Below are 15,434 nucleotides of genomic sequence, written 5' to 3'. Positions count from 1 at the left end.
TGCAGCGGACTGTGGTCCCAAGAAGTCTGGGCTTTCGTCTGTCTGTTCCAGGTCAATGACTGAAAGGCCATACCTTGAACTTGGGCTTGCTTGTCTAGGCTTGGATGTAGCTTTAGTTTTCTTTTCCGTTTCTTTCTGAGCCCCTTTCTTACCGGTCATGTTTATATATGCTTGCATATTTTGTAATAGAACCTCCTTGGGTTGGGTAAATACAGAATACCTTGGGATAATTAGAAATAATAGAAAAAATAACACCGCTGCTAACGGAACTCTGCTTCAGATGTCCATCCCCCGCAACGGATGAGACCAAAAACTCCCTTTTATTATTCTGGCTAGGGCAGCATGGTGGTGCAGTGGTGGCACTACTGTCATGTTGTAAGGAGACCAGGGTTCACTTCCCAGGTCCTTCCAGGTTGGACTTTGCATGTTTCCCCCATGTTTACATGGGTTTCCTCTGTGTGCTTCAGTTTCCTTCCACAGTCCAAACACATGCAAGTTAGGTTGACTTTTGATACTAAATTGGCCCAAGTGTGTGGGTGTGTGTGTCTGTGATCGCCAAGCAATGGACTGGCGGCTCTGTCCAGGGTTAGTTCCTGCCTTGCAATATATCCAAGCTGGGATTGGCTCCAGCATCCCCTGCAACCTTGGTCTGGAATAAGTGAGTTAGAAAATGACTAATATTCTGGCCTTACAGGATAATAGAATCAAACGCACAGATAATGATCACTTTTACCAAAAATGTTGTTTTCCTAATAATTGCTTAATTGTATAGTGTGTTCCAGTTGTTGTTGTCACTGTTATTTATTCATTCATTAGGAATTAAAGATTTAATTTTGTTTTTATCTGCAAAAAATGAGTCAAAGTCAAAACTAGGCAATATGCAAAACCAAAGCATTAAATCAAAAATGGCCAAACAAAAGTCAAAATGCATTTATAAATCAGTTTCCTGAAAATGTATTTTTTTTAAATTGATGCCTTTAAAGTATTCTTAATATCAGAAAATGTGACCTGTAAGTCGAATAGTAGAAGTTCAATATTAAACACTTAATCTTGCCATTCAACAGTTAAACCACTGAATTTTTGTTTTCATTCTCAGTTTTATTAACAATGTGGGTTTACCACTGAATTTTTGTTTTCATTCTCAGTTTTATTAACAATGTGGGTTTCCTGCAAACTTTTGCAATGTAATTGCAATGCAGTTATAATTTTGGTTGTTTTATTTTGTTATTTTGTTCTGTTTTGTGTTTTTGTTTTTCTGATAGTTAATAATAATAAGAAGAATAAGATTAATAATACATTTTATATACATAGCACTTTTCCCAAGCTCAGACTGTTTCAATAAATTAAAAATGAATAACAGGGAATATACAGCATATACATTTTATTTTGTTTTTGATTACCTCTGCATGGGGAAAGTCAGGTTGTTTAAAGTTGTTAATTTTATTGCTGGTTACAGTGCTCACAAGATGCAGTTCCTGCCTATATAAGATGTTGCCACATATCTGTTATTATCCTGGTATTGCATCAAAGAAGAACAAAAATACTAATTTTATTAGAGCAGTTATGGAACTTTGTGGCAGAAAATAATTTTTGTTACCTTATTGTTAATTTGTCTCACATTTTGATTTTGATGCTTTGATTTCTGAGTCTTTCTGGTTTTTAAATTCCTCCCTGTCTCCTAATAATGATTTTGTACTTCTCTTTGGTGCTGCCTACCATTAATTGGTATTGCTATCAGTCTTTTATTTTAAAAATCATAATGATTTCAGGCAGTCTTATAACAATGAATTGAACTGAATTGAATTCCTTTATGGTCATTATACACAGTGCAACTCCACCAAAAGCAATAATCTTCCCATAAAATGACAATAATAGCACAATCAAAGTATGCAATACAAAAAATAAGTACAAGGTACATAGGCATATAGTGCAAAGAGTTCTACTGGGAGCACTGAATGGACTGATTATGTGCGTTTATAAAACGGGTTAAAATGTCTCTGATCCATGAGGTCCATGCATGTAAGGCTCTGTAGCGTTTGCCTGATGGGAGAAGTTCAGATAGACTTTGGCATGGGTGAGTGGAATTCATGTAGATGCTGGTGGCTTTCCTGAGGCAGGGTGGGCTACATATGTCCTCCAGGACTGTAAGCTGCACCCCTATAATCTTCTGAGCTCTGGACTGTAGAGCTTTCCGATCAGCAGCTGAGATACCACATGTAAATGCAATGTGTCAAAATATTCTCTGTGGTGCAGCAGTAGTAAGTCAGCAGTATCTGCTGACGGAGGCCAGCTTTTTTCAACATTCTTAAGAAAAACAGCTATGGTTGCTATGCCTTCTTCAGCAGTGCTGTAGTGTTAGATATCCATGAAAGGTCCCTGGTGATATATATCGCCAGTAAGCTAAAGGTTAATACACACTCCACCCAGTCCCCATTAATGTAAATTGGAGCATGATCCTCATCATGTGATCTTTTGAAATCGATGATGAGCTTCTTGGTCTTCAATGTTGAGGGATGGGTTGTTCACAGTGCATCATCTCACCAGATTTTTCACCTCTGCTCTATAGGCTGATTTGTCAGTATTAGAAATTAGCCCAGTCGCTGCTGTGTCTTCTTCAAATGTTATGATGAAATTGGTGGTATATTTAGGTACACAGTCATGGGAGTAGAGGATGGAAATTAGCACACAGCCTTGTGGTGTGCCCATGTTCAGGGTTATGGTGGATTTGAAATTGAAGCCTAATGGTGCTCCGACAGGAACCTGAGAATCCAATTACATGGTTGTATGCTGAGGTCGAACTGGTAGAGTTTATGGATGAAATTAGAGAGGACAGCAGTATTGAAAGCAGAGTTATAGTCTACAAATTGTATCCTCACATATGTGCCCTATCCCTCTAGATCAGGCATGCGCAACCTTTCCGCTATTGACGGCCGCACTACAGACTTTTTACTTTAATAACGGCCGCCAGTAAGTCCAAGTAAACTTAATAATGTTTTATGATTTATGTAAAAATTTACAGATTACACATTAAAACAGAGTATGATATATCTGACAATATTCAATTTACTGGTCTACATATGTAAAAAAATGTCTACGAAACGTCATATAGGACAAAAAACCGGTACCTGTTTTTCAGATATTTCATTCTGAAAACGCCGCACAAATAAGTGCTTCAAAAGAACGAGAATGTTCCTGGCCAGTTCTCGTAGTTGTGGGTATTCTACTGCTGATTTCCACGTATCCAGCAGGTCGCTTTCTTCCGTAAACTTTTTCACAAGCTGCTCATTGTTCTTCAACTCTACTAGCTCCATTTGTAGATGTAACGGTGCACTCTCTGTCTCCACCAGATGAGGAGAAGCAACGAGTCTTATTGTTGCTGAAATCTTTTCGAAATCTTGAAAACGGTTAGCGAATTCCTGCAACAGCCCGTCTAAAGTGCCCAAAAAACGGACGGTAGGAATTTGGTCAGGCTTTACTTCTTTGCTGTCAATCAGAGCCGTCACTGGAGTCCAGAGACCCTACACCTGCACGGCCGCCATTACGTACACTTTTATATACACGTCCACGGCCGCCAAAGTCCTTGCCCACGGCCGCATGCGGCCGTACGGCCGCAGGTTGCGCACAGCTGCTCTAGATGAATCAGGGCTGTCTGCAGAGCTAGAGAGATGGCATCCTGTATAGATCTATTAGTTCTGTAAGCAGATTGATATGAGTCCACATGCCCTTGGTATCCATGCTGTAAAAATGATCTTCCATGCTTTTTCTGTAGATGTCTTTGGCCTTTTTTAGGTTTGACCTGGTAGCACTGTAGGCTATGGGATCCCCAGATTTAAATGCCTGGTTACAAGCTTTTAAAAGGTGTTTCACCTCCTTGTTCCTCCATGGTTTTATCTTTTTTTCCATAGTGACATTATCCAAACAGTTAAGGATATAGAAAAGTACAGTGGATGTGTATTCCTCCAGGTCAATCTCTGTACCCTGTACAGCCTGCCGAGCAAACAGTTCCCACTGTGTGCATTCAAAGCAGTCCTGGAACTGCGATATGGCTTTCTTGTGGAACATTTTCACTGTCTTTGTGATAGCTTTATTTCTTCAGATAATAGGTCTGTATGCAAGCATCAAAAAATGAAAAATGGTCAGAGTGTCCAAGGGGTGGAAGTAAGGAGGGTTTTGTAGGAGTCTTTTACATTATAATTTATCCAGCATGTTTAATTCCCTGGTAGGGCACTGCACAAGTTGGTAAAATTTCTGGACCTCTGTTTGAAGATCTGTCTGGTTAAAGTCCCCAGCAATAATGCAGGCAGCATCTGGGTGAGCATCCTGTTGTTCACTGATAGCTTAATGCAGCTGTGCCAGAGCTAGCGTAACATTAGATTGAGGTGGAATATGTACTGCAGTAATGATAACAACAGAAAATTCCCTTGGTGGATAAAATGGCTTACATTTGAGTATTAAGTATTTCAAATCTGGGGAGTAGTAACTCTGTATAGCAGTGTGGCTTGTACACCAGTCATTACTTATATAGCCCTTGCTTGTATCAGAGTCCACTGTCTTATGGGCTTGATACACTGACTGGCTAGTTAGCTCCACAGCTAGGTCAGGAACTAGGTCATTGAGTCACATCTGAGTTAAAATTAGCATGCAGCAATTCTCATAGATCCTTGTGTATTGAGCCACAGCCTTACTTCTTCAAGTTTGTTGGTAAGTGTCCAGGCATTTGATAGAAAGATGCTTGGTTGCAATGGCCTGTGTGGAGCCTTACGTAGCTGGGCCCCTAAACAAGCATGCTGTCCCCACTTCTGCTTTCTTTCCCGACACTGCCTCTGTCTCCACCTTGGTAGAATGGTAATCCGGGGAAGCTGCTTTTATTCGGGCTGTCTCTATCGGGATACTACTAAAGTTAAAAGAATTGCGAAGAATATGCTCACAGCTTTGTTCAGTATTAAGCAACTCTGTGCAACTGTATGAACAATTCGCACTAGTGGTCTATAGCAAAATTAAAAGAACAGTTAAATTTAACAAAAGAAACATTGATGAGAGTCAAAGATGCTGCATCCGGACATGCCACCATGATGTGTGTATGTCATGATGTTTGTACATTTTTACAAAATTTGATATTTTGGAGAAAATTTAAAAAATAACAAGGATTAATGTTTGATATATGAAAAAAGTAAAAGTGCAGAGTGAAACAAGATACTAGAGTTTTATCTACAAATTTTTTTAACCCACTTCTTCCAATGCAAGGCCACAAGAAGGCAAAGCCTTTTTAATCTGAAACTGGATGCTGGTACACTGAAATATTACAGTTTAATTTTAATATTAAAACTGTAAGTGAAATCCATAGTCTTAGAAAGTATTTCACACATATGTATTGGCTATTTTTCCATAGCAACAAACATTAACAAACAGATTTTTACTGCAATTAGGGGTGGAAATTAACAGTAATAATAATAATAATAATTCATTACATTTATATAGCGCTTTTCTCAGTACTCAAAGCGCTATCCACACAGGGAGGAATTGTGTTATGAAGATCAGATTTTCAGATAACATTCCTAAATCTTTAAATAGGTCTGTATCCGTAATATAGCTCTTACTGGTTAATTTTTACTCTTCAGTCTGTTCACATTCCTCTTTACAGCCTGTAGTTGGAACTGACCAAAATGGACCCAACTTACGTTATATGGTTTGGTGGCGTCGAAGAGACTCTCGGGAGCAATGGAAGAACTTAACTACGCGCTATGAGAAACATGTTATTTGGGACACGGACACGTATGTCGCCTATGAAATTAAAGTACAAGCAATAAATGACTTTGGACCAGGACCTGAATCACCTATAATCATTGGCCATTCTGGAGAAGACTGTGAGTACTGTGAATACTGTGTTATTTAGAAGGTGACAACATTAAAATCAGTTCTTGGGTCATTATTCAAATTTTAGCTTTAATAGTAATTCTGTATCTGGTCAGAAATAACATTAATGTGAAACAAATCAGGGAAACCATAAAAAAAACATTTGTTAGGGAAACAGTTATTGTTTCTCTCAGAAGACAGGCAGTAAAATGTCAGATGTATGATGTTGTTTATGGTGATGTTATTCTGGGGAAGTAATGTAAAGGCAGGGATCATAGTAAAATGTGGCAAATAGTACACACTAACTGATGCTCCTTAATTTTTCAAATTGCTTATTTTCCAGACCCCAGATCAGCTCCAACCAATATTCGTATCCGGCCGGATAGCACAAGGGCCATCATTATGTGGAGTCCAGTCTCATATGAAAGCGTTCAAGGAGAGCTAAAAGAATATAGGGTAAAGATGCTTCCAGAATTCCTTTTTTTTCTCCCTTTCATTTTTTAGTACTTCAAAGAAAATGTTAAGGAAATTGAAAATTCATATATTCTCTTTAATGCAATAATAGTTGCATTTGAGAACATTTCATTAGAAATCTGTAATCAGGATTACTATATGTGATATTGTTTAAACATCAAGTTGGTTGTTATTATTTTGCTTATTATTTCAAGACTGTTTTCAATGAAAATTTTACTAAAATCTTGTTGGAGAATGGGTTGTGAATGACAAGGAGAGATAAATGATTTTGCTGAGTGTTAAAATCTGGGGCAGTATGAATGAGTGTTTACATTCAGCTATTTAAATGTATCTTTTATTTTTCAGGTATACTACTGGAGGGAAAGTAGCAAGCTCAAAGGGCTGAGTGTATCAAGGGAGAAGAAGTATCAGAGTTTCTCAACCACAAGCTCCAAACCCCAGGGGACACTAAAAGACCTCATTCCATATAGCAACTATAAGCTGTACATGGTAGTAGTCAATGGCAAGGGAGAGGGTCCATCAAGCACAACCCATGATCTCCAGACCAGTGAAGGAGGTAGCTCACATTGCCTTTTCATGTTCAAGTCAGTATGTTTTATTAAAGGAATTCTCTACCCAAGAATTATATTTTTTCTATCTTACTTACCCCATAGTGCTTATTGATGACTGAGAAAAAATGTAATTTCATATTTGCATAGAGAAAGAACATAAAGTTTCTTAAAGAATAGGACTCAGTGATGACCATTACTGGACAAGAAAAAACAATATCAAAATTATCCTTGAAAAACATCTCACATTATTCAAGTCACATAAACCACAACTCAAGTCATCCAGTCATACACTCACAACTTGAGAAACACATTATTTTTTTTCTGAAATAATGTTAAATGAAAAATTTCAGAAAATGTAAGTAGTCCACAAACAAAAGGCCTACACACAGTGTTGCACTTTTGAATTGAAGTCTTGCCTCTCCTCCTCTTGGGCAAGAGTCTTATCTTTAATTCAAAAGCAAAATCCAGTGTGAAGGGGACTAACAATTTTTCTCGTCCATCACTACAAACCACACAGGGCAAGTAACATATGAAAAAGTATCCTTTTTGGGTGGAGTATTCCTTTAAGCAAAATGAAAATATGTCCAATACACGCTTTGCCTGTTTATTGTTTAGAAGAAACAAGAAAGCGGTGGAAGTGAATAAAGGAAACAATATTTTTTACATGAATGAATATTGAAGTCAATTCTTTGGAAGTTTTAACAAGTCCAAAGATAAATTGTTCGATTTTTAATTTGCATAAATTAATATTGTGGGCGGCACGGTGGCGCAGTGGTAGCGCTGCTGCCTCGCAGTTAGGAGACCCGGGTTCGCTTCCTGGGTCCTCCCTGCGTGGAGTTTGCATGTTCTCCCCGTGTCTGCGTGGGTTTCCTCCGGGCGCTCCGGTTTCCTCCCACAATCCAAAGACATGCAGGTTAGGTGGATTGGCGATTCTAAATTGGCCCTAGTGTGTGCTTGGTCTGTGGGTGTGTTTGTGTGTGTCCTGCGGTGGGTTGGCACCCTGCCCAGGATTGGTTCCTGCCTTGTGCCCTGTGTTGGCTGGGATTGGCTCCAGCAGACCCCCGTGACCCTGTATTTGGATTCAGCGGGTTAGAAAATGGATGGATAAATTAATATTTGAAAATGAGCTGACAGGCATATGCAGAGTAATCAAAGTATAGCGAATTAGAGTATATTATATATAATGTGAAGTCCATCGAAAATAACATCTTGGTACATCTGAAATCTAATGAAGGTCAGGTTTTATGGAAAAAAGACAATTGAAATATTAGGTAATTTAAGTGAACCCATTTATGTAACAAAAAGAACAACTTTCTTTAGCACATTTTCATACAAATTGTTTTGTGTTTTTTCCTAAAAACTAAAATGTGTGGCATTTTATCAGGAGCTAAGATGTGTGGCAGCAAGCAATGAAGAAGGGCAGAAAATTCCAAAGTCCAAGTTTTACCGATTCATTTTTGTCCTCTTGCTATAGTGCCCGGTCCTCCAAGGTATCTGCGAGTTCAGGAGCGGAATATGGACACGATTTACCTGGACTGGGATCAACCATTAGAGCCCAATGGAATTTTAACTGGGTATACTCTGAAATACCGAACAGGTAATTTGTTGCATTTCAGTTGTTTTTATGTTTTAAACTTATAGTTCAGAGATCCCGAGTGACCATTTTTGTAAGGAAAATAATACAGCAATATAAAGTTTCAAAGGATATGTGTGTTGCTTGTTATGATTTTGAACTACAGCTATATTAAATCTATATGAAATGAGAATGGTGTTTTTAGCTATGTCAGTACTTAATTAAATATAAACATGTAATGATAAGTTGTGAAATGTAAACAAGAGATAGATTAAGGCGTGGTAAACAAGGGATTCTGGGGCTTGGACCCTTCAATTAACCCTGTAGATCTCCTGAAAATCTTAAAATCAAAAATGTAGAGATCCCTGAAAATACATTTTAAAAATATGTTATGATGTTATAAACCACTAAGTGCTCATTACTGAGTTTGCAAGAAAATATTGCATCGGCCAGGCGATAGCCCTCTTCAAGCTCTTCACAGGCTAGGTAGACTGGGTAGGACTAAGTTCTTGAGTCTTCAGCAGCTTGGTAGGTGTTTCCTGTGTCTTGTAACAATATAAAAATGAAGTAGTCAGTCTCATTAGACTCTTTGAGTACAGTGTTACTGTTTATTATTATTATTCTGTGCTTAAGCCTTTGGTTGGGTTGAATCATTATTCATTCATTGACTCAATATTTCCTCATTGGTGCTCACTACACCATACTCAAATATGATTTCAGAAAAAGGGCATTGTTAGTTTCCTTTTATTTTAGGCAAATTTATCCTGCAAATGGCTTGCTTCTGCTTTCCATGCTCTTAATTAACTAGAGCTGCAGCACTAGTCTGTGTCAAGGTGGCACATATAGCTCTTGGCACACAATCAACTTGTTCAGTATAAGGAAACAGCCATTTTAGCATTGCACACAACAGTGCATTTGTGACCGAAAGTAACTGTCCAGCAGAGACAGATGCTGGTGAGAAGTACAAGGCATTGTAGCTCTTGTTTGCAAAATGTGTATCCTTATACTTAAGATATCCAACGTGATAGCATTCTTAATAGCTAATATTCAGTGTATTCCATAGTAACAGAGTAAGTGTCAAAGCATTATCAGAAATCAAATCAAGCGTTTTCCGTACTAGAGATAATGTGCTACTGTTTAAATAAGTTTTAGGCTTCTTGCCACTTAGTGTCTCTGCCTCCTTTATAGTGAATGGAACCAAGGTGGGACGTATGCAGACTGAAAACTTCCAATCAAACATAACTAGCTACACATTACGCAAAGCTGACCGAAATGCACGCTACAAGTTTGATTTGAGTGCTCGCACACAGATCGGCCTAGGGGAGGCATATATCGTTGACGTTACCCAGTCTACCAATGAAGGTAAGCATTATACTTTAAAACTTAATGTCAACTGGCAAAGTATGAAAGAATTGTAGTTTAATTTGTTCTTAATAGTTTTACTGCTCACATTTATCAGTATGTGGTCATATACTGTGGCTTACTCTGAGTCATGTACTGAGCTGTTAGCTGGGTACTGAACCAGCCATCTTGTACTTTGCAGTTGGCCTGTTTAGTCAGGAGGGGCTGAGTCACAAGCATTAATTTTTACCAAGTGAAACTTAATATTTTCTGTTTTTAAGAAGAATAAAAGAGTTTAGTGCAGATTAACAAAGCTTAATATCAATATTTGAATATGATAAAGGAAAATTAACAAGTGCTGCATCAGGGATTTGTCTATGTTGATGTGCTAAGCCATATTAAAATAGAAACATTAATATTAATAATTTATGTTTGAAAGTTCTGGGTATTATAAATATATTTGATAAGAAGTGAGTTAAACCCACTAAAATGTGTTTAAATCAAACATTTAATTGATTGAATGCAAAATTTTTAGATAAAAATTGTGAAATCTTGTTAGTGACTGTGTAGTAAGTACCACAACCAAGACTGTTGAACAATAATAAACAGTTGATTGGATTTGATTTGATTCTTGTTCTGTGAGTAGATTTATATATATGCAAATTTAACAACTTTTCAAATAAAACAAATAGTTAAGTTTTGAAAAATATGAATTGAAATAATTTGAAAAAATAAATTGTGAAGCTAATAATGGAATTAAAACAGTGGAATAAAAAAATCAAAAATATAAAGAATAATTGTTAATTACAATCAGATAATTTAATTAGAGCAGTTCTGGAAAAATACATTCTTGATAAACCGTTTAAGTGGTGTAGACAGGGTTCCTTAACTTGATTAGCAATTGGCAGTTAATGTTTGCAGCTACGGACTGTTAGGATAAAGTGCCAGACAAAAGGAACATGCCTGTGGAAAATGTACAAAAGTAGTAAACTACTAAATAAAGGTTCAGTATGTTTCATTCAGTTATTTCTTCACAATTACGTTATACTGTATATTAATTTGTCTCATGAAATTGTGTTTTAAAGTGAAGCATTTTATAAATTAAAAAAATATTTTTCACATTTTTGTGATTTAAAATGGGCTTCAGGTGGTATATGCTGAGTATTGGAGTCATGAACAAGGCAAAAGGGTATGAGAGACCTCCAAATGACCCATGAAGCCAGCTATGGCCTCTACTGACCTATACAGAGTAGGCTCACCTGAACTCATATCTAAATGTCTCACAGATAAGGGATAACGGTCTAACTCCAGCTTGTAATAGAGATAAGTTTCACAATCATGTTTATAAATAAAAATGTATTAACAAAATTAGGAAATAAAACAAAAATGCTCAACAGAGCATTTAAAATCCCTAAAAAAAATCATATTGTTGATCCAGTAATAGTAATTCCAAAACAAAAGGAAAAAATCCAGAAAACAGAAGGAAAATAACAACAAAGGCAATACTGATGCAAAACCCCAAATCAAACCCCAACAGGACCCAGCTGCAGTGATGCATGAGTGACTGTCCTCCTGGAGCTTAACCAACAAAGTGCATGGAATATTTACATATCTAATGTTACAAGACACAATTAGTAACTCATAGGCTAACATAGCAGAAATTACCTGAAAATGTGAAAAATAGCATAGCAATAAAAAAATAGCATAAAACAACAAATAAATACAAGCCAGAGTCCAAACATGTAAACTAAAATCATACATTTTACCAAGTACAACCACTTTGAAATGTCAGAGGTTTTGATTTAAGAAAACATTCTGTGGTACTAATTTTCTTTAGGTGAGAATACATTTTCTATTCACTTCTCTGCTCACGTCACCCACCATGTACGGAATTTTGACATTTTATACAGGTGCACCACCATATGCCAGTTGTCTGCAGAAAAATGTGCAGAGCATTCAGATTCAGTGGCAAAGCTGTCGGTATGCACTGAAATCATCTTATTTGTGAAAACATTTAGAATTGCACATGAACACAGGAAATATCATTAAACTTGGATGAGAATATGGCCACCAGTGCTGTCCTTTAAACTTAATATCAAAAGTAGCAAACTTATTGTCCACAAACAAAAAAAATTATAGCAAATTTTCTACTAAGGCCATCTACATTATGTTAAAGCTGATTATGATGGACCTTTTACTGCTAGCATTTCCACCTGGTGTACCTGCATCATTCTTAAGCAACAATGCCATGTGGGTTAGTAGTGCTACCATTCTTCAAACAGTATCACAAGCAAAAATAATATTGTAGGCAGTGCAGTTTAAGCCAACTTTAATTTAAAGCTGATAATAAAGAAAAATAAACAAATGAATAAATAGAACGAAAGCTGTTTATATACAGAAAAACTGAGGAACACACTTTCCAACTCATTTATACATATCAACCAGGCAGCACAAATATGTTGTGTTTAAATTGTGAACAAGAAAGGCTCTGTGCTACCTTTTTGAAGATTATTTGCTTAAACGTATGAGCTTTTAGGTGTTTAATAAAAAGCACTCAGAATTTGCATAGAGATGTGATTAAATTTTTATCATTTCACTATGTCATATCACAAGTTGCTTTAACATTTGCTACAAGAAATGTTAAGGTAAACAGCACACTTCTCAATGCACTAAGAAAGATATAAATTGATTGATTGTGTAAAAAACCTTATGAATCTATTAATAAATAATACATTTTGAGGACAATTATTTCCTGCTATCATATAGTTTTGCATTGTGTTTTCTGGTTAGTGGCTTTTGAGATGTCCTTGGCTGCTCTGTCAAACAATTGTTGAAGTGAGCCAGAGAGATGCTATCTTCTGTAACTGTCAATACTGACATGTTTGTTCACATCTCCTAGAAAAAAGGCACCTACTTACCAATTACAACAGCATGCGCTGATACTCATGTTTTCATTTAAATGTTCAGGACGAGCTAAAGGGATCTGATATTTCAGAATGGTATACTTTAATAACTGCATAGTAAAACAAAATTTGCCTTTTTTACACATTACGTGTACTGCTAATGTCAAGATCTGATGGCTTCTCAAGGTAAATACCAATTTTCTACTTTTACTTCCTCCCACAAGGAACTCTTCCTTCTGTTCAAACAGTTCTAACCAGAAGTGTTTAAATTTTTATTAAACCACGTACAGTGGTAAATTCCTAGGCCTGGCTGGGGTCATGGGAAATATATTAGAAATCTTGAGCCTGTTTTCCTTGAACATCTGGACTGTCTGAGCTTTGTATTTTAACTGTTTCATTTTGTTCTAATTCACAATCAATTGGCTAGGAGTACATAATCATGGGTCCTATAAGACTCTGTCAAGTTTCCTTTTTTATGTTATGCTCCTTTACAGTCTTATCTGTGGTGTGTTAATAATACATACGTGGCCTGCTGTCACTTTCCTTTATCCCAAATCGGTTTCAGTGCATTCCCTGCCAAGACTCCCTGACTTTTGCAGTTACCAGAGGTAACCCTTCATATCCTCAGGCTTGTCATCTTTCTCTCTCTCTCTCTCTCTTTCTCTCTCTCTCATATATATAAAACATTGCTGTTAATGGGTAATTTGGGGTATCTACAATAAAAGAGTCTTGCATATAAAGAGCGAGGGCCATCTCAAGTTTAACATAGGTGGCACTGGGAATGCCAACAGTAACCTGATAAATCCCTAATGTTGATTTTTATAACCAAACTACCTTTTCAATTAGAGAACAATGCTTTATATGTTCTTTTCCACTTCAGGGTATTTCTGTTACTCTTTCTGAAACTTGTAGTATGTGTTATAATTTGACCGTGTTTAATGTTACCTTTTTCTGGTCAGAGTTGTGGTGGTAATTTGCTGAGAAGGACAAACAGATCACCCCTATCCTAAAAACTTTTTTGAATGTCTTCTGAGGAATTGCCAGACACTCTTGTCCACATCAAGAGGTATAATTCCTCCAATGGGTTCTAGGTCAGCTCCCAAAGGGCTGTGCTTGTTAACCACCCATGGGAGCTATATCAACTCTGGGAGTGTGACCTTTTTGTTAGAACATCAGACAATGAACCCTACTCTGCCATCAACAATATACATTCCTTATCAATTTGCCCAGTTCATGTAAAAATTGTACTTCACACAGACTACAGTGAAATTCTTATTTATATGTGCAGATCAACATGTAACAAGTCACCACTCTCTGGCGCCTAATTATTGAGTATCATTACCTGACCTCAAAATGTTTGTTTTCCTTACCTGAAAAATCTCAAAACAAATTTGCCATTAACATATTTATTAACAAATAGTAAAAAAACAAGAATAAAAACCAAAAAGGTGTATAAGAGTTTATACATAAAAGTCAAACAAAACCAACTTGAAAGCAAACAAAACCAATCTGTGATCTTGAAATTGAAATAAAAAAACAGAGCTGAAGTCCATAAGCCAAAGAACAAAGCAGCAAAGTACTTATGTATATAGGCCTTGGGTGACTCCCCTTATGCTTACCTTAACATAAAGATAGTAAGATATATAAAACAAATAACTGAGAAATATATAATCAACATAATAGTAGTAAAAAGTAATAATTCAAGAAAATCACAAGTTATAGAGTAGTTATAACATATAAAAGTAAAGAAAACACAAACAGAATTTACAAAAATAATATTTCCAAGACAATTAAAAGGAAATGTAGAAAGAAAAGGCACTTGAGATCAGAACTGTAAACAGTATCTCCAGGCTTCTGCCTGTGTTTCAGGAATGCCCCACATGCAGGCCATTTTAGGGAAGACATCATTACATATTAATTTCACATAGTTTTCGATCTATAATTACTTCAGAATCCTCTAATAGTATTACGTGCATCTGATGAAACAGCATTCTGTCATGCAAAAATCTACTTGTCATCTTATTTTATCCTACTAGAAGAATCCTAACCCAGCCACAGTAACTCCATGAGAAAAGGATTTTAATTTTATTTAAAAGTACAAAAATAATAAAATCTATTCAACGGGAAAATGTGAAAATACTATTCTTTTTGATATATTAATAACTGTAAATAACTTCTCCTTATTGGTCTTTCTTATGACATAGCTTGCTGAACTGAGTAAGGGACTTGTGCTGAGACTGAAATGAAATATAAATGTATGATATACATTACTGATTATAGCCTTAATTGATAAAAAAAAAAGTTTGCCCACTGTCCAGAAACCAAGTGTGCTTTCCCCAATGCACCCCCAATTCCCCCACCTGGTACACAATTTTCAACAGGTACATTAGCAAAACACTCAAATAATAATTGGTGCTTTCAGCATTTCCAAACCTTGCAGGCTTGCCACAACAGAGCATTTTGATCACAGCAGAAAACCTCGACCATTGAAATAAATTCAGACAGCATCATAAAAATTTATGAATTTGTCACAGTCTTCTTTACTGTTCTAAATGATATTGTTTATGAGGTCAAGTTTCCCAGCCCTCACTGAGAAAGGCTTAGGTGAAGTTACTCCTTTCTGAATCATCTGAAGTTTCACCAGGACTTCTTTGAAGCTATCCAAATGTTAATTCTCCATGTCAGTTTCAAGCTATTGCCTAACTCCTGACTGTCATTGCACCTGACTATTGTTCTTTG

General features: G+C 36.5%; 1 protein-coding gene across 25 annotated transcripts in view; it reads left to right on the top strand.

Annotated features, from left to right (window-relative positions):
- nfasca (neurofascin homolog (chicken) a) overlaps nt 1–15,434 on the top strand; it is a 275,383-nt gene that overhangs the window by 205,801 nt on the left and 54,148 nt on the right. For all 25 annotated transcript variants that reach the window (XM_039749089.1, XM_039749110.1, XM_039749099.1 and 22 more), the window contains 5 exons: nt 5,642–5,864; nt 6,197–6,309; nt 6,673–6,883; nt 8,353–8,475; nt 9,640–9,813. In XM_039749089.1, coding sequence (XP_039605023.1) covers nt 5,642–5,864; nt 6,197–6,309; nt 6,673–6,883; nt 8,353–8,475; nt 9,640–9,813 — 844 coding nt within the window. The remainder of the gene's footprint in view (nt 1–5,641; nt 5,865–6,196; nt 6,310–6,672; nt 6,884–8,352; nt 8,476–9,639; nt 9,814–15,434) is intronic.

Source organism: Polypterus senegalus, chromosome 3 (genome assembly GCF_016835505.1).
Source record: "Polypterus senegalus isolate Bchr_013 chromosome 3, ASM1683550v1, whole genome shotgun sequence".
Lineage (NCBI taxonomy): Eukaryota > Metazoa > Chordata > Cladistia > Polypteriformes > Polypteridae > Polypterus > Polypterus senegalus.
The sequence above is the reverse complement of the archived record's forward strand: the minus strand, read 5'-3'. Positions and strand labels throughout refer to the sequence as shown.